The sequence below is a fragment of the Echiichthys vipera genome (genome assembly GCF_963691815.1).
Source record: "Echiichthys vipera genome assembly, chromosome: 11".
NCBI lineage: Eukaryota > Metazoa > Chordata > Actinopteri > Perciformes > Trachinidae > Echiichthys > Echiichthys vipera.
In genome coordinates this window covers 19790039-19812531 of record NC_139836.1, presented here as the reverse complement: position 1 = coordinate 19812531, position 22493 = coordinate 19790039, and the positions used below count along the sequence as shown (strand labels likewise).

The 22493-nt window shown below is 41.5% G+C and overlaps 1 protein-coding gene across 1 annotated transcript in view; it reads right to left on the bottom strand.

Annotated features, from left to right (window-relative positions):
• Positions 1-291: 291 nt before the first annotated feature.
• The window catches only part of LOC310953792 (protocadherin-15-like), a gene marked incomplete at both ends in the record, with an annotated part of 145297 nt that continues 123095 nt past the window's right edge, over positions 292-22493 (bottom strand). The window contains 10 exons of the mRNA XM_083922991.1: positions 292-900; positions 3734-3848; positions 5361-5434; positions 5562-5600; positions 6221-6242; positions 12602-12721; positions 15620-15838; positions 18640-18816; positions 19974-20062; positions 21663-21878. Of these exons, the coding sequence (XP_083779117.1) occupies positions 292-900; positions 3734-3848; positions 5361-5434; positions 5562-5600; positions 6221-6242; positions 12602-12721; positions 15620-15838; positions 18640-18816; positions 19974-20062; positions 21663-21878 (1680 nt within the window). The remainder of the gene's footprint in view (positions 901-3733; positions 3849-5360; positions 5435-5561; positions 5601-6220; positions 6243-12601; positions 12722-15619; positions 15839-18639; positions 18817-19973; positions 20063-21662; positions 21879-22493) is intronic.

Sequence of the window (22493 nt, the reverse complement as noted above, 5' to 3'; positions counted from 1 at the left end):
GTTGAATGAAGAGTTAAAATTACAGTCAAGCACAGTTCACATTAAATTTCAGATTTCTTTGAGGCACTCTCTATGTTCCCATCTGTAATAGCCCTGTCTTCGGATAAACGCTTGGTACACGTACGCTTTAACGTATAATGTTTAAATAAAATTGACTATCACCTGTTGTAGACGGTGATCAGATTTTATCCAGTTGAGGCACACAATCCTTTTTTCAATAACCATTTTCGTAACAAAAACACAATAAAGATAGGAAAATAACAAAAGGAAATTTGTTTTCTGCATGGTCGGTCAGAGTTTTGTCATTGGTATGTGCAGGCTGTTCCAGGGTCCCATCCATAACTCCTCCTCGTCTGAGAATGTGTGGTCACTGTGGGACTCCAGTGTCTCCCTACTGTCCTCGTGGTTGTCAACAGAAGTCTCTTGCTCTTCTTTGACACATTGGCCACTGCTGTTTCTGTCAATCAAGGCCTTGGCAATATTGGTTTTTGACCCAAAACCTTTAAGATCTGTGATGGTGGATCCGAGGGAGCCACAGGAGGATTGACTGTTGAGGTTGACGTCCACGTTAGAGGGAACACACGTACCTGTTCCATTTTCTGTGTCGTTTCCTGTGTCATCCGTAATGGGAAGGGGTTCTTCATGAGTCACACCCAACTTGTCTAGTTTCTTAAAATGCTTACCTAGCCGGCACGGAGAGCCCACCTTCAAGTTGTTTGGGAGGGGTGGCCGCCTAGTTCGGATGATAGTTCCATTTTGTGCGAGGTAGATGTTCCCGTTGATGTTGCAGTGGTTGTTGGGGAGTCGGTTCCGCTGGGTCTCTTTGGTGCTCTCCTCTCCTGTGGAGCTGGTCTCATTCTCCCGATCTACCACCAGCTTAATCCGCTTCTTTTTCCCAGGCTAAGGAGGGCAGAAAGGTTCAAGGTCAACATATATATTTTTTTTTTAAGGTATTTTTTTTACATACGTTTCTCTGAAATAAAAGAATCAAACACAATCACTGCAGACAGGTTTCAAGATCAAGGTATTCACAGGGAATTCTCACCAAAATTCACTCCCTTGTTCCAGAGAACAGACTCGAAAAATACATAGGTTTTTAGCTGAATTAATGCTCATATCAATGCTACCAAACAAATACTGTTATCCAACATTAAAATGTTATCACAGTAATATGACTGTGCACTTTTAAGATGAATGTTGTTCTACTAAATAATATCCATACTATGAAAATGTAAAATAATATCCTCAGAAAATGAGAATCAAACCCATTTCAAGTATCTGCAGTTCTGTGTTAGAACTGAATTCATGGTGAGAAATCTTGTTTTCTATGGAAAAGACTGTAAAATACTGTATATTTGCAAAGTAATTTAAAAAATCACAGGGAAATATTCAGTTAGAGCAAAAAGTGCTGCAACATGCAATCTCTCACAGCAGAAACAAGAGCATAATGTTATATACAAAGTAAAGGCATAAAAACACACCCAGGAAACCCCGGAAGGTCAAAGGTGTAAGAAAGAGAGCAAAAATTGATATTTTGCAGCTGGAAGCACTAAAGTTTTTCCTTCTATAGGGGAAATGAGGAAAAAGTGGATGTTTGAAACAAGGGGAAAGCAATATCTCTTCACTCCCATGCAAGGGTAATTGACTTTATTCACTCTTACTTCACAATTGACAATATCTCTCTCTAGAAGGCAGTTGAGCTCCCTTCAGACTCTGAATCAGCATCTGACGTTGCTTCCGTTTCTCCTGAGCCACTGCCTGAAGATTTGTCGGAGGAGATGGCGTCCTCATCCACCTCAGTAATAGGGGACAGACCTCCATATGTCTCTAGAGAGGAGTCACCGATGCTTCTGATCTCTGAGCTGGAAGGGGGGCGGGCGTAGGGGGCAGAGGGCCCAGGGTCTCCTGCAGATGTGTCATCACTGAGGTCACTTGCTGACTCTTTGCTCTCATCAGCAGTCTCAGATTCTTCCTCATCCTCTTCTTCACTCTCCTCTGTGATTGTGTCCTTAGATCTGTTGCTCAGAATGGACTTTCGGGAACGCCGGCTGCCACTGGTAGACTGGGAACCGGCGGAAATCCCCTCGCTGCCCAGGGAACTCTGGTCTTCCGTTTGACTGCGGGACTCTGACCCTCCACCAGACTCTGACCCAGACATTTTCCTCAGGCTGGACCCTCGAGAAGAAGAGCCCTCACTTCCTGACCCTGACTCTGCCTCGCTGGCTGTCCCTGTCCCAGACTCGCCCTCACTGAGTTCTTCACTGGACTTCTCTGAGGTTACTGCACTTCCTGATGATCTAGTTCTCTTTGATGACCTAACACTTGAGCCAGATAAAGATGCAGCACTGCTAGCGCTGCCGCTGACACTCTGACTTGCACTTTCACTTCCTCTCGTACCACTCCCACTGCCGCTCCTACTCCCACTACCACTTCCACTGCTGCTCCCACTCCCACTACTACTTCCACTCCCACTCTCACTGCCACTACCACTCCCACCTGAAGCGCTGCTCCCCTTGCTGGCCTCAGTAGCTGATGATCTCAGGGAAGAACGGGCAGAAGACCCACTTTCTCTAGTGCCCCCTGAAGCCTCTTCCACCTCAGACTCTTCATTAGAGTCTTTCTCTGTCCCTGAATCCTTCTCTGTGCTTGTTTCCTTCTCTGTTGCTGTGCCTGTTCCTGATTCTGTGTCTCTTTCAGATTCAGACTCTTTCTCGGACTCAGAGTCCTTCTCAGTTCCGGATTCTTTCTCTGTGGCCGACTTCTCTGTCTCTGATTCTTTCTCCGACTCAGAATCTTTTTCAGTCCCAGATTCTTTCTCAGTTTCTTCTTCAGATTTGGACTTGACTTCCTCATCAGAATCCCCTGGCTCTTCATCAGGCTCTTCCTCTGAGTCAACCGTGCTTTCGTTGGCATCGTCCCGGTCCAAATCTACTTTCAGATAATCTCTGTCAATACTGCTTTTCTCTGAGGATTCCTCATCAGAGCCTTTCTCCTTACTGCTTCCACTAGCAACTGCTTCTGGCTCACTTTCTGTTACACTAATGGAAACTTTAGACTTCCTGTCATCCTCGCTGGCTACTTGTGAGGCCTCCTCGTCTCTCTCGCTGCCTGTGGCCGAGCCACGACTCACACTACTCTGTGATTTCCTCCGAAGCTGCAACTTGTTGCCTAAGTTGATTTTCCTCAAAACTTTGCCGAGCCGGCTGCGGGTATCAGACTTGCTGTCGATTGGTCCCGTAACTGCTGGTCCGCCAGTCAGACTCTCCTGGCTGTCAATACGGCGGGCTGACATCAGTTTTGCATAATCTTTGTCTTTTTTCCCGGCACCAAACATTTTGAACATTTTGGCTTTCTTCCATGGAGAAGGACCCGCATCAGATGGCTGTTCTCCCCCCTTGCTGGCTGCAAGAAGTTTGCTGAGTTTCATGACAGACTTCAGTCTCTTGGCAGCCTTAGAAGGCTCGCCTCCCTCTGCTGGCTCAGCTTGTTCGATTTCATCCCCTGGCGGCATGTCCCTAAATGCAACCCTCTTGGGTGGACCTCTACCACGGCCCCTTCCTCTGCCCCGGCCCTAAGACAAGGTCAGTCATACTTAATTTAGCAACGTTAGGTGATGAAGCCACACTGTTTGAGAGGGTGATACTGCCATTTCAACACATTGGACACAACATATTAAGACGATCTTCACATAATCACTAAGATCATGAAATTAACATAAAAAGAAAGGTAATACCTCAGGGCCATGAGGGCTGTAGTAATACCCATCATCCTCCATGATCACCTCTCCGTATTCATCATACATGGGAGCTATCAGCCTCCTCCGACTGCCATACTGAGGGATGTCATACCTGAGAAACAGATTCACACAAATATGACAAGAAACACAGTGTTTATAATTACCTTGGACGACCTTTGCTTAGCATTTGCTTTTACTTTAAATATTGTTTTGAAGGTAAACCACACGGCATCAGCAACTTTTTCCTCTACTATATCAAGCTGGCCCAATCTAATAGTGATTTTTTAGTGTAGATTTGGAAATATCTCCAATCAGATAGACAGCAATTGCTGTGGTGATTTGCTGCACTTGCTAGAAATCTTCTGGCTCACTTTCTGTTAAGTTTGAAGGGATATAATAGAGAGAAAAAAAGTTGCAGAGGCTGATAGAGCTTTTCCAAAAATAAATACAGGGGATTACATATTTGCCCATGTTTGTCAAAGGAGTACAATAAATAACAAGAGTGCAAGCTCATGCTGAGAAGGGAACTTGCAGTGTAATAAGTAATGCATAAAAAGCCAATAAAAATATTAAAATTTAGGTTGCATAACTCCTCTCAAACGTGCATTTTTTGTCCGGCTACATGGCGTCCACCAGGGGGCTGTTAAATGAGACTATCTATCCAAACACTCCCTACTGAAAAGAGCAGAATGCAGTTTTATTTTCTGCCCATGGCCATTAAAATGAAGGACAAGGGAGAAGAAGTGATTTAATCAAGTATCTATTGTTTTTGTGTTTTAAAGTTTTAATATTTCAAAAATATTATCCACCATTAGGTTGTAAGAGAAAAGCCTAAAGGAAAGAGGCTGATGGCAATTTCTGTCACTACCTTCAGAACATGTGAGGGTGGCTCACCACACGGTCTGGTGATTGCTGGATTTAAAAAGCCTGACCGCTGTTAAAGTATGCCCCTCAATGCAAATAGAGACACATCAAAGGTATTTGGTCACAGACACTGTGCACACTCATTGGCAATAACAGCTTTTAGAAATAAACTTTGTGACATACTATTAAAATATAATTACAGCTTGCTGCAAATGAAGGACAGCATAATTCATACACCATGAGCATCAGCTGAGGCAATTACTGTAAGTACAGATTACAGTGAGTCACTGAGTATCTACAGAGGCAGTAACAACACCTAATTTCAGTATGGCCGGTTTCTCATATTTGTCAGATTGTTTTTTCCGTAATTTAAAAGTGTAAGGAGCATAAACTTGTAATTCCCACAGTGTTTTATGTAAGTTTAAAAAAACAACAACAACTCTATCTATTAAACTCACGTGTCCACCTCAAGGCAGCATAATTGATCTAATTTAATGGGAGTAGAAAGGATAAAGGCTCGGATGGTATGTACTGTACATCGGAAGGGGCAGCACAAATTATGCTCATTATTTTATTCTGAACTTCTTCAAAACATTCTCTTCTCCCCAAGGATTTACAAAATGGGAACTGGAAGGCAAGGTCACAGTAAATGTAAGTAACGATGTAATCTTTTTGCTTGAAATGAACCAATGGAGATCAGTTCCATGGATTAGGAGTAAGCCTGATGAGAGATGAGACAGTCCGTGGGCTGCATGCTCACCCTTGGTCATAATTATAGTAGTCTTGTGTGTTGTAGTCCTGGCCTGGGTCGATACCTGACTCCATGGAGAGTTCCTGCATTTCAGAGAGGCAGAGAGAAAAAATTACTCAGCACTCCTTGGAGAAACACAGAAGAAGAAGAGCATCAGCAGCAGAATGACTACAATCCCTGTGAATTAAGAAAAAGTAGGAGTGTGTCTACCTCAGGTCTCAGAAGAGATGGCCTCAGCAGTTGCTGTTGCTGTCAAAGATTAGTACAGAAGAACAATAAGGTAATGGAAGGAAGGGGATAGTCAGGAAAGGCACAAACAAGAGTTTACTCTACATATGTGATATTAAATCCAGACAATGCAGGCCTCTCTTATGTAGTTTATTTCCTACGAAATAGAAGGGAAGATGAAAAGATTGATACAATATTGATGGAAATGAAGCAAGGAAAAGGAGGGAGGACGTTAGCCAAGCAATGAGAGAAGTAAGTAATTGCAACAAAAAAATCAAACATCCTGCGTATGTCAGATGCTGACAGTTCATAAATTATTTGAAGGTGAAAAAAATGTCAAATAGAGTCCCTTTGTTTGATCCCTAATTAAGTTGTTTCCCCAATACAAGAGAAAAACTCATCCAAATGCTTATCTGCTATTTGACAGGAACACTGGGGAGCACAAGAGACTTTCGAATCAAACCTAAACTGTAATGTCAATGTCAGAAGTCCTATCACCGGGGTCTCATCTTAATCTCATTCAGTGTTTCCCATCAAGTGAGTGGCAGATAAGAATAATGGGATGTAAGCTGCCTCAAGTTACCTTGAGAGGGACAGAATGTCTCTGCGCAACAATAACTAATAACAACAGAAATCCTTACCTGTCTGCCTTGGCCTCGCCTGCTGTGTGCCGCCGAAAGGGAGAAATAAGACAAACAATGAATATGGATTGACAGCAACATTTCAAGTTCTTATAGATAAATGAAATGTTAAATCTACAAGACTAGCGGGTCTACATTCTGCTGACCAGTAAGGAAATTGCAGCTTTACTTACTGTGCATTTTCATGTGTTAAATTACAGAGTTGCAGATATTGTTCAGTTTTTAAAAAAACGGTGCCTGAGGCCACAATGTTATCATGCTGGTGATGGCTGTTTCCCCCCTGTTATCTCATCCAAACAGGAAGGGGGAAAAAAAGATACAATAAATGCAAATATCAAAGAGGCTGGGAAGATTAGAATTTGGAAAAAGTCAGTGTTTATACAGACATATCTAGAGCATCTCCAAGCAGATATGAAAGGAACATTGTTATTCAGGGAGAAATGACTGACTCAAAGAAAGTTAATAACATTGTCTTTGGTTACCACATCATAATGTGCCATTTTCTTTCAAAAGAAAGCAATGACTTTTGTAAGCTAAACTGTAATGAGTGAATATTAGGATTTTCACTTGATCAAACAGAAAAAAAACATTTTAGAGCTGCTCTTGAGGACAACAGTGCATCCAGTACAAGTCAATGAGAAACGACGAGTAATGGCGCAGCCAGGTTGAACCCTCCAGTTTCACAAGCTTACAACTGTAACCTGTCTGGGACCGTAAATAATGACGACTTTCACACTTAGATATATGGCCAAGCAATGATGTGAGCTTCCTCTGGAGAGGTGTAATCTGTTATTATGGGCAGAGACCCGGGGACAGGGCACAGTCATATGGCCACACCTCCCGGGCAGAGTGGATGGTGGGAGTGGGATCTGATGGATGACCTGTTGGCTTGGCTGCTGGCTACAGCGGCTACATGAAACATCAAGAAAAATTGCCCAGTGGACAGCAGCCATGGGAAGTTTGCACAAGAGGGGACTTGGGGTATTGTAGAAAAAGATTGTCGCAGAAATCAGCTGAAGGAACTACAATTCTACGAAAATGATATGGAGTGCACAAAAGTGAATGGATATTAATTAGAGCCTAATTTTTGTATACCATATGGTCTTTGGTTTGTATTTTCTTGAACATACTAAGCTAACATCTGGTTAGACAGTAGAATATACAAACGTAATTGTTAAGTTAATCTTTATTTTTGATCCTTAATTTTGTAGCTTTTTCTCAGAAAAGTTCTCTAGAAACAAAACGTAGCATTACTTTAATTGTCAAAACTGGGGAAAATGTTCTAATTCTGGCTTTCCTTGTGAACGTTTTAACGTGTTACTGCAATTAATGATCAGCCTGGACACAAGTAGTTTGATAAAACCGGTTGTTAAAATGGAATATAAAGAATACTAGCTTACTGGTCCTAGGGTTGTAAAAAACAGCATGTGAGCTGCTTGCCTTTTTACAGAAGAGATTACCCCATGTAGTGAACATTGAGTAGAGAATTAGCAGGCCTTCGATCTGCCCATCAGGGGAACGTGTGATGAATCAAACATTACATTACTCTGGAAGTGAGGGCTGGTCTGACCATTTGCCTTTGGGCCATGAAACAAACATATGAAGGGTATGTGGGAGGAAGACAGAGAAGAGTAGGAGTGAAGAAACTGCACAGAAAGGAAGAGAGAAAGGGACAGAGGCTGCATTGCAATGAGTATAGCGAAGGTAATAGAATCTCTCAAGAACCACGAGGAGAGATTAACAAGGAGAGGCCAAGGATTCAAAAGTATTAGAACTTACCACGTGGGGAGAGGAAGTGAGAGAGAATAACAGACAAATTGGAAAGGCAAAAGGTCAAAGAGATGGAAAAGAAAAGGTAACAGTAGTTGACAATCCCACAGGCAGCGGCCCTAGTTAACGATTGATTGGTTGTCTAATTAGCCTTTTCCAGCATTCAACCGAACATCACAGTGACTACTTTATCATGCTGGTAGGATCTCTGCCGACATGTCAATAGATATGTCCCCCAGCAGTTGGTTTTCTTCATTCAACATAAGCTTGCAGGGGAACCCAGTCCATGTGTTTTTATAGCTGATGTTTCAACCAACATGAGAAAATGTTTTCACTTAAAAGTGCCTCGCCCTGTCATGTATACATTCAACTGTATTGTAGTTAAAATGATTTCCTAATTAGTCTGCCTTAGTATAATATCCACCGAGTTTAATTTCATGTAATGTTGGTTCATACATTACAAATTTCTACATGTGCATATTGTTTCCTTGCTCAGGGGGTGTATATGACGCTTAGTTGTTTCTCTTTTTACTGCATCATCAGGGGCATAGGTAAGGACGGTGCTTCCAGTGAAACGCAAAATGCTCAAACAGATTTCCATTGGTCGAAAGGATTTCCCAGCAGGCCATGTTCTTTTGTAAATGTTGAGAATAAAACAAAATAAATGAAGTAATTGTGCAACAATGTTCTGAATATGTTTCATCAACAAATATGCGGTCATCCTTCCTGAATATTCTGACGTATTTGTATACCTTTGGGAAATGAGAAAACCTCCCCCAAAAAACGGTAATGGTAATTTTCACTCATTTGGAGAAAAAGTCTAACATTTTTTTTTCTTTTGCCTAATTTGGATTCTGTACGAAGCAACAGCTTCCTAAATGATCATGCTTTTATCTCATGTAAAGAAGTGAGAGAACAAATTCAAAATCAGCAATATGCAGCAAGCAAATGGTTTAGGAAACACACCCCAGGGTTGTGGGATTTATAAATGTTTGTGTTTAGTATAATTTAATTAAAGCAGATTTGGTTATGAAATGTTAATGCTTAGATTATGAACTCAAACTATAAACTTATAACATGATGACGTGACTAATTTGTTCACTCTGGGGTATGCTTAACACTATCATTGATCTCATAGCAGTTCAGACAATTAAAATGTGCAAATGAACTGAACGGGACTGATACTGTATATCCAAGCTTCTTTTATGTCCTAATGCAATCCTGTAAGCATACTGTAGAGTCAATGAGGCAGAGCTGAGTACATTTCTTGGCAGGTGGCACTAAAATTTCCACACAAAGTATCAAGTAAAAAAGCATTTTGTCTGAAAGACACAGTCAAAATTATTTGATGTGGCTAAAGCTTATATAAAATACTGCAATCTGTGCAAAAACAACTATTTAGGAACAAGAGAAGAACAGGCATAGATGTGTCAAAAATGTAAATGACAGTGTGGAGTCAGAGAAAAAGTTAGAACACTGTGGATTGAGAGGATAAGTGCTCAGCAGTGTTTGGGCTGTTCAAGTTCAATTGGCTTGTCTGCGGAATGTCTGTTGCCATGTTCAGCTCATTTGTTCCATTTTCAGCACAGTTCATACTTGTTGAGTTCATTTGGACCGCAGAGCTAGAGTTGCTTGGTTTTGGCATGCTCTGCTCATCCCAGGGATCGGAGCTCTGCAGTTTGTTAGCACCTTCTGATTCGTCAGTCACTTGTGGTTTCTTGTTAAACATGGGCACCTTGCAAGTTTTGTCTACTTGGCTGTACAGGTTGGCAACAGACCTCTCTATGTCGGCTAGATTCTGGATGTTTTTCAGGATCCCTTTAAGCTCTTTCTTCCTGACGTCGCTTTGTGATGGGTCAAGTGGAGGGGGGTGTTTTCGTTCTGAAACAGGGCGAAGCGAGGACACGGACGGCAAAAAGGTTGGAACAAACTGAACGACTGGGCGTGACTGATTGCTGGTAGCGGGTGAGGGTGGGGGTGGGGGAGGAAGAGGCGGTGCAGGTGGAGGTGGGGGCACAGCCTGTTTAGTAACTGGAGGAGGAGAAGCGTCAGGGGTATATTGAGGTTTATGACTGTAACAGGGTGAAGATGGAGAAGAAGGCGGACTAGAGGGAGGAGATGTGGGTGGGGAAGGTGGGTGTTGCCTTGGAGGTGGAGGTGGAGGTGGGGGATTTTCTGGTGGGTCTGGTATGATCTCCACAGTGATATGACAAGGCTGAACTGTCATGTAGCTGGAGATGCTGGAGCTGAACTTCCTGAGGATGGGTGGAGTCGGCCTCTGGCTCGGCCATGAGTCATCTCCCTGGGTAATGAGAATGTTTGGCGGCACATCCCTGCCCACAGAAGTGGGGCTGTAGGGGTAATCCATGATGGAGAGCAGAGTTTCTGAGGTCAACTCCAGCATGTCATCGTTGTCTCTATCCCTGTCAAGGATGGAAGAGAGGGAGCCTTGGGAGCCTCTCTGTTGCTTGAGGGTTTGTTCCTGGAGGGCTTGTTGCTCAAACTGCCTGGCCTGCTCACGGACTGACAACTTGGTCTCAGTGCTGCCACTCAGGTGAAGTGCGCCCAAACTCTCCAGCCTTCGCCTGCGGCTCATGGCAGCTTGGAGATGAAATTCCCAATCGTCTGGGTCCATGAGAAATTGCCGCCTTGGCACCTCGTACCCATGCAGCCCTCCGTGAATGCGAGCAGGCATTGACCAGACGTACTCTGACCCTGCTGAGTAGGAGGGAGAGAAGTTCAATCCTTTTTCAGATGGACTCTCCTCTTGTGCAAAGACCTTAGGACTGCAGAGGGGGCTGTCATCATACACTGGGTTGTGAGTTGTGAGTGGGTTGCGGTCAGACAGGAAGGTCACGTTGCTTTCTGACTTGGGCAAGTTGACATGCAATGCCCCGTTGCCACGGGCTGCAATGGTGCGACAGGCAAAGGAGCTAAGAATCCTCTTGTGGTCGGCCTCCTCAATACCAAACCTTTTAGCCCTGCCCCGGCAAAAGAAGGAGGTGAAGAAGAAAAAAAGACTTGAAACAGGTGAAGATTGATGGTCTAAGGGTGAGCCAAGCAAAGAAAAAGGTGAAGCAAAAGAAGCTCTGCTACATTTGTTCCTTAACTGACTGACTAACTAAGTAACTAACTAACTACAGCTACCATTTGAATAAAGGTTTAGTATATACTAAAATCAAATCTATATAGGGTATATGCACAATGCTCAGCAAATGCTATAAACAAGAGGGGAACAAGGTTGCGGCTCCTGTGCCATTTTTACAGATAATATTGATCATAGACCTCAGACGTGATATGTTTGGGGATTACTTACTGCAGTCTGAATCCAGAGAGACAGGGGAATAGAAATGATGGAGAAGATAGAAACACAGACAGATGGTAAGACTATAGCAGAAATGTCAGAGGTACGGATGAAGCGTAAGCTCAGGAGTACGTCAATACAGTACTGATTTATTTGCTGTGTGCATATGAGAGTATGCGGGACAGTTGGCACACACACACACACACACACACACACGCACACGCACACGCACACGCACACGCACACGCACACGCACACACACACACACAAGCTTTCTGCATAGAAAATTTTGTCTTGCACATGGAGTTTCAAAGTCATTTAATGGAGTCGTTTATAGGACCAACTCCTCTTGTTCCTAGTGCAGACTGAAAATAACCGCCAAATAAACACTGCTCTACAACAATACAATCCCCACGAGAGCTTTTCTCCTACTACAGAATCAAAAGCTTCTGCTTGTTGTCAAGTGTTGGTCAACATCTGTTGTAAACATCGCAAAGGCTCTTTACAGCTTGCCGTTAAATTTCCATTTTCTTCTTTTAAAAGCAATTGTGATGTTAGTAGCAGTGTTTCTTTAACGTGCTGTAAATCAAAATGATTAAACCCAGCGGGGCAGCCGTTTCACTTCAACCTCATTTAATCAGCAAGTATAAACATTTCATTACACGTTCGGTGTAGTTTTCAAAACGAAAGGTAAAATCCGATGGTAAAACACTCTGGGCATAAAGGCAAGATCAGGAAGCACTCAAGGTATTAATCACAGGAAGGTTTAAAGTAATTTATGAAAACCTATTATCGAGCAGAGGCCAGAAAATGTATTTGTTTCTATTTCCAGTTTACTATGCATCATTTTATGAACTTTTACACACTCTTACCTTGGAGAGGGCCTTGGAAAAATGCATACAGTCAACAAATACATAAAGTGAAGTCTAATCACCAGCTATGCTGAGGCACAGTGTGGTTTTCTGACATCTAAAGTGAATAATAGTTGGAAAGCCAAAGGGCAGGGAGTTCCGTTTATGCAGGTAGTAATATGGAGAATAAAGCAGTAGGTGGATGTCTGAGGTCAGTAAGCAAAGCTGCCAGCGGTAATTTTAGAGAAGCGGTAGGAAATGATTTTAAATCCTTGACGTCAGTTGATGTAAAAAGCAGGAAAATACCAAGGCAGTAGTACTATCATTGAATCTGAAAACACTTTCTGAGTCTTGATCAGAAATTCAAAAGAAAGGAACCCACAGAGCAAGAGTATCTGCTTAATATGGGAACAGGCGGGATGGGAGATGGATAATAAAGGGTCAGGGTTGACTCACATGCTGCTGTCGCCCAGCTCCTCATAGAGGTTAGCAGTGGATGCACCCACTGGAGCTGCTTTCCCTCCTGGTGGTAAAGCCATCTGAATCCTGGCAGTTTTGGCACACTCTGCCTGTCGCCTGTGCAAAGTGTTCACAATTACAGATACATGTTTTAAGTCCAAAAGCAAAAAGATGAAAAAAACAAAACAAACTCAAACACAAAGAAAAATCCACCCAAAATACAAGTCTTTGGTTCTCTCTTAATTAAATGTCATTAACAATGAAGTCTTAGAACTGGGTTGGTTAAAATCGCAGCAGAAGCGAGATACAGTATCACTTATGCATGAAGTCACTACCATGAATTAACCATGTGTTTCACAAGGCATTTTTGCAAATATGAGGCACTTGTAGTAACTTGTGGCAAAGGTGGCAAAACTGAAATTACTGTTCAGTCATGTCAAAGGGAGAGGCAAACAATAACTTGACACGATATGCACCACAATACAGGGGTTAAGTTTCAATATATTGTTATATATTGCAATATATTAAGCAAGGCGTCAAGAAATTTAATTTTAGGAAAACATGTCATAGTATAGAAGAACATACCACCATACACACACGGAGTGGAAAAGTCAAATGGCTGAAGAAACAATACAACATTTTGTAGTGTTCAGGGGTTAAATAAACCCAAAACAAACCACTATCTGAGTCTGAGTGGTTGTATGTAAACTAATACAAATCAATACTGTTTTTCAGACTCAATACAGTATCACAAAACTTAATATTGAAATACTGAAGTGCATTAATATTTTCTTATACCCCTAACATGAGGACCACATTACTCTTAGTCACCATGAGTGTGCAAGTCCAATAGTCATTGCAATTTTAGTCTACTGGAAGCTGTGCAGAGCTGCATGTGTTGATTCTTACGGGGATCAGCAGTGCTAGCAATTGTTTCCCCTTTAATGAAGGAATTTGTTTCTGTATTAATACCAACCATATTGCCTAATGGAGCTTTAAGCATGGCGATAGCACGTGAGTGTTTTAGATTGCAAGGGAGTGAGGTCAAGACAACATAGTCCCGTAAGTCAGATTTTAAAGTCTCTTTTGAAGAAAGAATTCATGACAGTCATATAAAATGTCACTGACTAGTATACCACCACTTTTATCTGTTTTCAACTATGGGTTTATAGAGCTTTATTCTGCACAGCTATACTTTTGTTAAAAAACATTAAAGCACATGCAGAATGGAATAGGGAACAGGTTTTCAGTTTAACATCAGTAGTTGAGTAAGCTCATATTAGTACAGAACTACTGTATGAGTCTTGTTGACTTCCTTTTTAATTTCATTATATTTTCTACATGAAGAGAAACTGTGCCTACAAGATGAATCAGTGTTGCTTTATGTCATAATGCTGGCAGACGTTACAAAAAGGGTGGCATTAGCTAGCATGCATTATGTTCGTCATCTTCACACATTCAACTAATGTTTAAATAACTTATAATGAAGATGACAGAAACTGTACTTCTCACACACATCAAGCAATGATAGAGCAATCACTTGAAAAAATGAAGACAAATAGTTACTTACTCTTTGAACCTGGTTATAGGTTTTGATGCAGAAGAAAGTAGAGGAGACAGGGAGAGAGACAAAAAAATGTGTGTAATTACATCATTTGTCACCCCATACAATTTTAATACTAGGAGGGATTTAATGTTGGTAAGGTGACACATGACAGACACGATATATTCAATAATTAACATTATTCATGCATTCCTTACTCAGACAACAAGCGATCTTTGTACAACAAACAATTCTCACCTATCGCATTTAACCACAAAACAGGAGAAACAAGAGAAAACCTTCTGCACGTTCTCTCCAATTTCTATGCAAAGAAGGAAGCACTCAAGCCCCTTACAGTGACTGCAGGGCTACATGCAAAAGTAGCCATTCATTTCTCCTTAAGTGAATCTTCTATGCTGCAAGTCACCATTACTTATTCACAACAAAATTCAATTATTCCACATGAATAAACAACAGATTCATGTTTTAAATATTACGTTGATCTGCAAATTTAGGCAACAGCGAATTATGTTGACACACAGAGAATGATTTCCTAAGTCATTTAATTTTATCAAAGTAATGACGCCACCAACAAAGTGCCATCTGCTGTGACAGTTTGTGCGTTAGGTCTAATGTCACCATCAACAGCTTTCTGCTGTTTGTTTGGTCTCTGTGCATTTGCGTGAGGACAACCACTCTGCCCATCTGCTGTGAAAAAACATTTCCCGAACATCACCGTTTATGGAACATTTGCAGCATACCAACAATTAGAGGGGATAAGAACCTGACTCCTGCCAACCACGAGTTCAACTACCTCATCTGCAAACAAAAAGCAACATACTTTTGTAAACTGAACAGTGTGTGCATGTTAATGAGAGTGTGAGATTGTGTGTGTGTCAGGCAGAGATGATTAAGTAGCGTGAAGACGCACTGTGACGGTCACAATTGGCTGTAGATATTTGTCACAAATGAGTGTTAATTAATCTGCTTTCACAGAGCATGAGCAGGGAGATAAGCCCAGCAGAGTGCGCAGTCAGCATGTCTGATGAGAGAGACAGAGAGAGGGAGAGAGAGAGAGACACACACACACACACACGCACGCACGCACACACACGCACGCACGCACGCACGCATGCAAGCAAGCAAGCAAGCAAGCAAGCAAGAAGTGCTCTCGTTTTATCTTAAATACTTGACAAATTCACTTTCAACGATGCTGTTTGTGGTTTTGCTGGCTCTGTTCTAACAGACCACAATGTACAGGATGTAAACAGTGGTTTACGTTCTAACAATAAATATCTGATTTGTCTGTAAGGAGCAAACATTATCCGCTAAAACCAAGTGCAACACAATATCTTACGAGACAATGGTCTACTTAATCAAAATGTATTTCCCTCATAATTTCCTGACAACCTGTTAAAGATGATTAATGGATTACAGAAGGCAGCGATGATTACTGAGGCGAGAGTACTCACTGTTTGTAGGTGACCATGACGATAAGGATGGCAGGGATGCAGCAGAGGATGATGATGATGGCCAGGGCAAGGAGAGCTCCCTCTGTATAGCCTACAGCCTGGGCTGCCTTCTTTACACTGGCCACAACGTCTGGAGAGCGGATCTCGAGGATGCGGCCACCCTCACCCAGGTATGGCTGGAACTCCTTGTTGATTTCCAGCACATTTCCATCGAGAAATCTATGATTTATAACACATAAGGTGAACAGAAGGAGTGGTTTTCTAGCAGCAGAAAGTAATTGGAAGATTAATTGGTAATCTTAATCTTGCAAACTTTTGAATATCATATTTATCTTTAAGCAGAGCTTTATAGCGAGTTTCGGCTCATTGTTTAGCTGTCCAGCGCACAACTTGCAACTTACTGCTTTGGTTTAATCTCACGGCTCCCATAGCACCATTTTTCACAGCAGCAAGCAGCTGTTTCAGGTGGAAAAGCTCTATAAACCCACTGTGCACTACCTGCTTATGACATATGGCACAGTTAGTTACTAGTGACCAGCTACAGAGGCCAGATAATTCCATCAGGAGTTGGTAGAGACTCAAAACAGAGCTAAAAGAGAGCGTCTCTAATGAATCAAAATGTTGATCTGTAACTACTACCTGTATCTGTATCTGCCGCCATATCAACTTAAAAAGTGATGCTATGTCAGTTTTGTTTTTTCCAGCTTATGTCCACCGTCCCTAAGTCGCCAAAAATAAATGGCAGGTTGAAATATCTAATTTGCTGAGAGACAATTATTTCAAGGTCAGTAGGACAGGGGATCTGCATACTGCTAATAGAAATGTATTTTTATCTTTAAGGAGGCTTTCAAATCAGGCATCTGGGTCTAGGGATTCTAGTAGACTTGACCCCAAAGCCCAATTTGTTTGATTAGTGTGATCAGTGTTGGGTGTGTGTGCCTGTCGATCTCTGTCATAAGGACAGGAATTAAAATACTAAGTGTGACTGAAATGTGTTGAGTTGAACTTCTACAAAGTTTCAGTTACAATTTGCATCAATATTATATTTAAATAAACATAAGAGCATACATTCAATACACCCACTGTTCTTCCAGTGTTATTTTGTAGCAAAAAAACAGATTGGATTTCAAACAGGAGTGAGCATACTGTCACTTCCAATTACTGTCTGTTTTTCTATAGGTGAATAAATGAGTGGAAATGAAGGTTATCAACTCACCTCTCTGGATATCTATCCTCCAGAGAGCTACAATGGTGTTGAGTTCTGCATTCAAGGTGAAATAATGACACTCTATAATGCAAGAATCTACTCACTATGTTTTCTTTCTCTTTGTCCCTCTGTGATCAGACGGCAAAGTCGCAGATATATTACATGCAATTACCCTACAACATTGTCAGACGTGCACTGCATACATAAAAAGCCTTTCTCCTCTAGCCCAATGGATTTCCCTGATGGTATCTGTATTTAAGAAATAGAGTTGTTCCAATACCAATACCATAATGGGAAAAGGCTCTGATACCGCCATAAGGCTAACATTGATATTGACAAGTACGCAAGTCTATGCATTGATCCAAAACCAGATAATCAAAAAATATACTTTAAAGTTTATTGTTGTACAATCTATTTTTCAGTTATGACTGACTGTCGGACCTGGTAATAATAGAAAGTTCTATGGCATTTATTCTCTGTATGTATTTTTTTTTTCTACAAGGGGTTTAACCGGAGCCGGACCATACACAATTGATAGCAATCATATAACGTCCATACAGGGTTGGTTGTACATAGCTGTTAAAATGTATTTATATTTATATAATACACACATTTTAATGTACTGGTATTGGATCAGTACTGGGTATTCGCTGGTATGCAAGTCCAAGTATCAGAATCGGGAAGGAAGAAAAATGGTAAGGAATCCAAGGAATCAGATTCATATCAAAAGCAAAGATGTAGCAAGCCTCTTTTCAAAGTAGCATGGCTCTATTAAAAGCTGCCACTCGAGACAACAACGATTGTCACATACTTTGGTAACAAAGAAAAAACCTGTTCTTATGACATCAGTGTAGCTCATTCAGTGCCTCAGAGCTCCGTCCCCCGCTTAACAAACTGTGGAGGCACTCCTTGGATTGTCAAGGACACTGAGATAATGTCTATAGATTAATTCAGTACATACACCAAAGCACCTCTAAATGTCATGAAATGTGGCATTTTCAAATGAAATAAAATTGTCACAATCTCATTCCAAAGAGGGAGGATTCACTGGGGCCACACACAAAACAGAATTGGCAATAACCATACATAAGCAGAAGTAAAGGCCGACTATAGTGTCAAGCTCAATGTAAGGCAAGCAGGAGAGCAACTTGGCAGAGAGTGAAGGGAACAACTCAGAAGAGGCTGTTTCCTATTGACTGGTAACTCTCATGCTCTGATGGAGTTATCTTTTTGATATTGGTATCTGATCGTTTTGACAGAAACATGAGAAAGGCAAGATTGTCCTCAGGTGCCAGTCAAGGTCTTTTTTTCTCTTCTGAAGGGATGGAATTGTGTTTTGTTAGAACTTTTTCTAGATTGCTTTAGTGGCATATGAGCATGGCCTCTCAGTGGTCAGACAGGGCTTCATCACAAAAATTTCTCCTATCTCCATGCCCCGAAACAAAAGGAATACAATTTATTGCTGGTTTATCTCCAGGCTCTTGAGGCACTGGCATGATAGGTTGAATGGACTGATGGCAATACTCTTTGCTTCACTATCACACACAGCCCTTTTTTCCTATCTGCTCTTTTTCTCGTGTCATATGAAAGATTTGGTAAATCTGCAGGATAAACAAGTTTTATAAAGAAAGAAAGAGTGTAAAAAACAGGGGAAACTGTAGAGGAGGAAGGCATGGGGAGCCTGCTGACTCACTGTATGGACGGAGGGTGAATAGAGGCTGCAGGGAAGACATGCAACACAGCAGGGACACTAGGACTTCAATTTGAGCCAAATGGTGGCCTGTGCTTTTTGTAGCAGAATTCACCCACTCACTTGAAGAGCTCCTTGGGTGAAATGGCCCTGTTGGTGAGCGGGTCAATGGCATAAACCATCAGGTCTGACTTGCTGTAGTCCTCTAGTTCAAAGCCATCGCCATGACGACGGGGTCCAATTGACTCTACAACCACTTTGGCACCTGGAATCTGGTCCTGGACGTGGCGCTCTAGAATACTGCAATGAACACAAAACCACAAGTGAGGCTTGTGTAAAGAAAGCAATTACGGTGTAAATACAGAAAAAGCAGTTAATGGCTTGACTTATAGGAGCCAAAGTTCAGGTTTGCGTTCGTTCAAACTATTTCTGGCACCTCTGTGCTCAAAGCAATATGAGAGCCACCGATCTTAAGTACTCCACTCAGGCAGTGATTGCCCCATTGGGCTGCATTTCACTTCTCCACACTGGGCTCTTGGTGAAGCAAGGATTTGATAATCCTTTTCAGGCAGGGAGAAATCCACACCTCAAATTACAGCCCATAAAGGAAAGCCTGACTGTCTGCCTTTGCCAACTTGGTTAAACAGTTTGAGCACTCAAACGGTCTTGGATCATCACCGAAATTGCAGACATCTCAAATGACATCTCTGCAAGGAGCTTAACATGACTAATGTGTGTGTTTTCAGCCTATAGTGCAGTGTCACTTGTGTGGGAGAGACACAACTAGCTCTTGAAATCAGCTTTTAGCAGTCATTTGCCTTTCAGATTGACTAATTAGTCTAAACATTGTGCCCAACAAGTCGCAATAAGAAATCTTGTGAATCTTTACCATTAATTAATTTGGACCAAGGAACTCTAGATGATAGACTCAACTGTCTCATTGGCTAAGCCATGAGCTTAATTGATTGGTCAATGGTTATTGAACAACAACAACAACAGACAAATTGTTCTTTACATTCATTCTTATTAGTCCCTGTTGTCAACAGTTGTTTGGCAAAGCTGAATCATACACGTCACTTCAGGCCTTCAAAAATAACTTTATATGCAAATGAAGGTGCCACCTTCAACCAAGTGTACCTCACATCATAGCACCGCACACAAAGACGCACTTAATTTTCCAGTGTCAACTCTTCCTGAGATCAATTAACAAAAGGAATATTAGACCGCAAGGAAATGTACTGAAACTAATATGTTGCATGGACGAGAGCAGAATAAAATACGAGGTAACAGGCATCTGTTGAAAGGTCCATTTCCGCTTCTTAGATAGTAGCATACTATATATCAAAATGAACACAACCTACACCTAGCATTATGCAAACACTGATATTAGTTTTCTCTCATTTAACACGGTTAATTTGAATTTTCTTTCATATTTCAATCAGGGTAAACACTATTACCTAATGAGCTGCTCCTTATGTTCTTCCACTAAAGTGGGTGGAACAGTGGACACAACAACTTGCATGTCCAAAGCGTTGACCACGGAAACCTGAGAGACATTAGGATACAGGGAAAGAGAGAAATAAAGGAGCAAGAGGACAGACAGACAGTAGAAAATAGATAGAGATAAATAGTAATTAAGTCAGTATGTCACATACAGTATGTCTTCTTGTGAGTTTGGTCGACTAATTCAAACGGTTCCGTCTGGACCAAATGGGATCCTCTAATTACCTACTTGCATTGGTGCCATGCGGCTAAATTTAACAGGACTAAATTCTGATGCTGCAGTTTAGTGTATAGGCAACAGCCTCAGTGCTCTGAAGCCAAATCTCCCATGCGGCTCCTGTGAAATTAGGTTTCCCCTTGAAAATTAACGAGCACCATGGTTACACACTCGCTGCTCTCTCATATCCAGGCAATGTCCCAGACCCTCCTTCTGTCTCGTTAGTGGCTTGTTAGCCAGACATATTTCACTGAAAGGAAAAATAAGCCTTCCCACAGTCAGGAAAGACAAGCATTGAATTGTGGGCAAAGCTGAGCCCAATCAAAGCCTGTGCATGGGGAAATTCTTGGGAAATAGAAATACACATAGATATGAGAGAGACACATATAGGCAAACAGAATAACACACAGACACACACAATAACACAACCAATGTATATAATGTGTACAAAGTTAAAACACGGGTCGGAAAGAAAGTCTAATTGGATCATATGCCAGTTGCAATGACCACAAGTTGTGTGTCCTGTACCTACTGTAACTAATTTAATAGACTGGAACCAAGACATTTATCACTGAAGACGAAAACAAAAAAGCATTATCTAGGCTCAAAATGAACAAATTAGTATGAAGAAAAGCAGAGCAGATGTTTCAAAATTAATAAACCAAATATACAGATGGTTGTTATTCATGGCTGGCATCGTTTGATGTGCTGATAAAATAATTTAAACAGCCATCATGCCTACAAATCTACTTCATAAGACATTACTCAATAAAACATGTAACATATTAAAGGGGTACACCAGCGATTTAATATTGCACTTCCATGAAGTGGAAAAACTTCAGAAAGAAAAAAAAATGGTCACAATCTGTGCAGCAGAGGCAAAATATCCTGACTTTTACTCACTCCCTCAAATGGGTCAAGCTCCACAACACTTGCGCCTACACTTCCCAAATTGCAACTTGAAAGTGTCTTTTGTTGGACTCCACACACCCAGCTTATAATGCAGAGTTTCTATAAAAGAAGAATTCAACATTTTTGGAAAAATGCCTTTTTCGCTTCCTGGTGGAGTATTACATAACAAGATCAATACCAATCTCAGGAATGGAAGTGATATCAATCTTCTCATCTAACTCTGCCCAAAATGTCGAACTTTTGATCTAAAAATACCGAAAGTCCAATTCAAGTTTCTGCAACTGATGTGACTTTAGTAAATTTCTCAAATTTGACAAAGCTCCTCCAGAGCGATAAAATACCTTACTCAACAGTTTTCAGCAGCACGCCCTAATGACTACTAAATAGACTTCGACATGTAAAATGGGTGGACTGTTCCCATACATCGTTAAATCTGTATGCCACTGGTGTTTAGGTGACATGTAAGTCAAGGACAAACATGCATACTATAAAAGGCAACATACTAGATACTCACCACCACTTCAGCATTGCTGCTGAGGCCTTTTCCATAGTCGTCTGTTGCAATAACTTCAAAATTGAAGTAGGACCTGCGCATATTTCGAAACATGATAGCTGACTTGATGATACCAGTGTAGGTCTCGATAACAAAGCTGTCCTGGCCCTCTGGTGTGGGTGGGATAATCAGGCGGTATGCCATCTCACTGTAATTCCCAGTATCTTTATCAGTGGCCTGTAACACACGCATACAAAGTATGGCAGAACAAAAAAAACATGTGTTATATTTTTTAATCCAGTTGGCATGCACCAAGCATTGCTTGAGCTCTTGACAATGATGGTGGCTTTTTGGTTCCAAGCATATTGCACTTCTGGCCACTTCCCAATCAGTGATATCACAGGAGATATTTGGTCTTTTGACAGCTGACAAGAAACCCCTGCTGTGACTTCAGTGAATTGGGCCAGAAAAGCAATATGCTCGAGTCTGAACAGAAAAACACCGCAGGTGGGGCTTTCTTGTGCGTCTCCCCCATGATGCATCAATCTTGCTGATTTTTATCACACAATCATTTTGCCGGCATGTGACAAATCAAAACGATTCAATTTTCTTGTGATGACAGACCATCAAAATGTTCTGGTTTTCAAACATTTTTTTGATGAGGGCAGCATTATCTTAAGTGCAGCCATGATTTGTTATCTTTGTCCCTTTCACACGTGCAGTGAAAACCTAAAATTCTTTAGACATTAGACTGTATGCGTGGACTCAAAAAACACGATTCAGTCAGACCAGGCAACAAGAACCAGTTAATCTCAAAGTGGGCCCATTTCTGAATACAGCCGCTTATTCTCC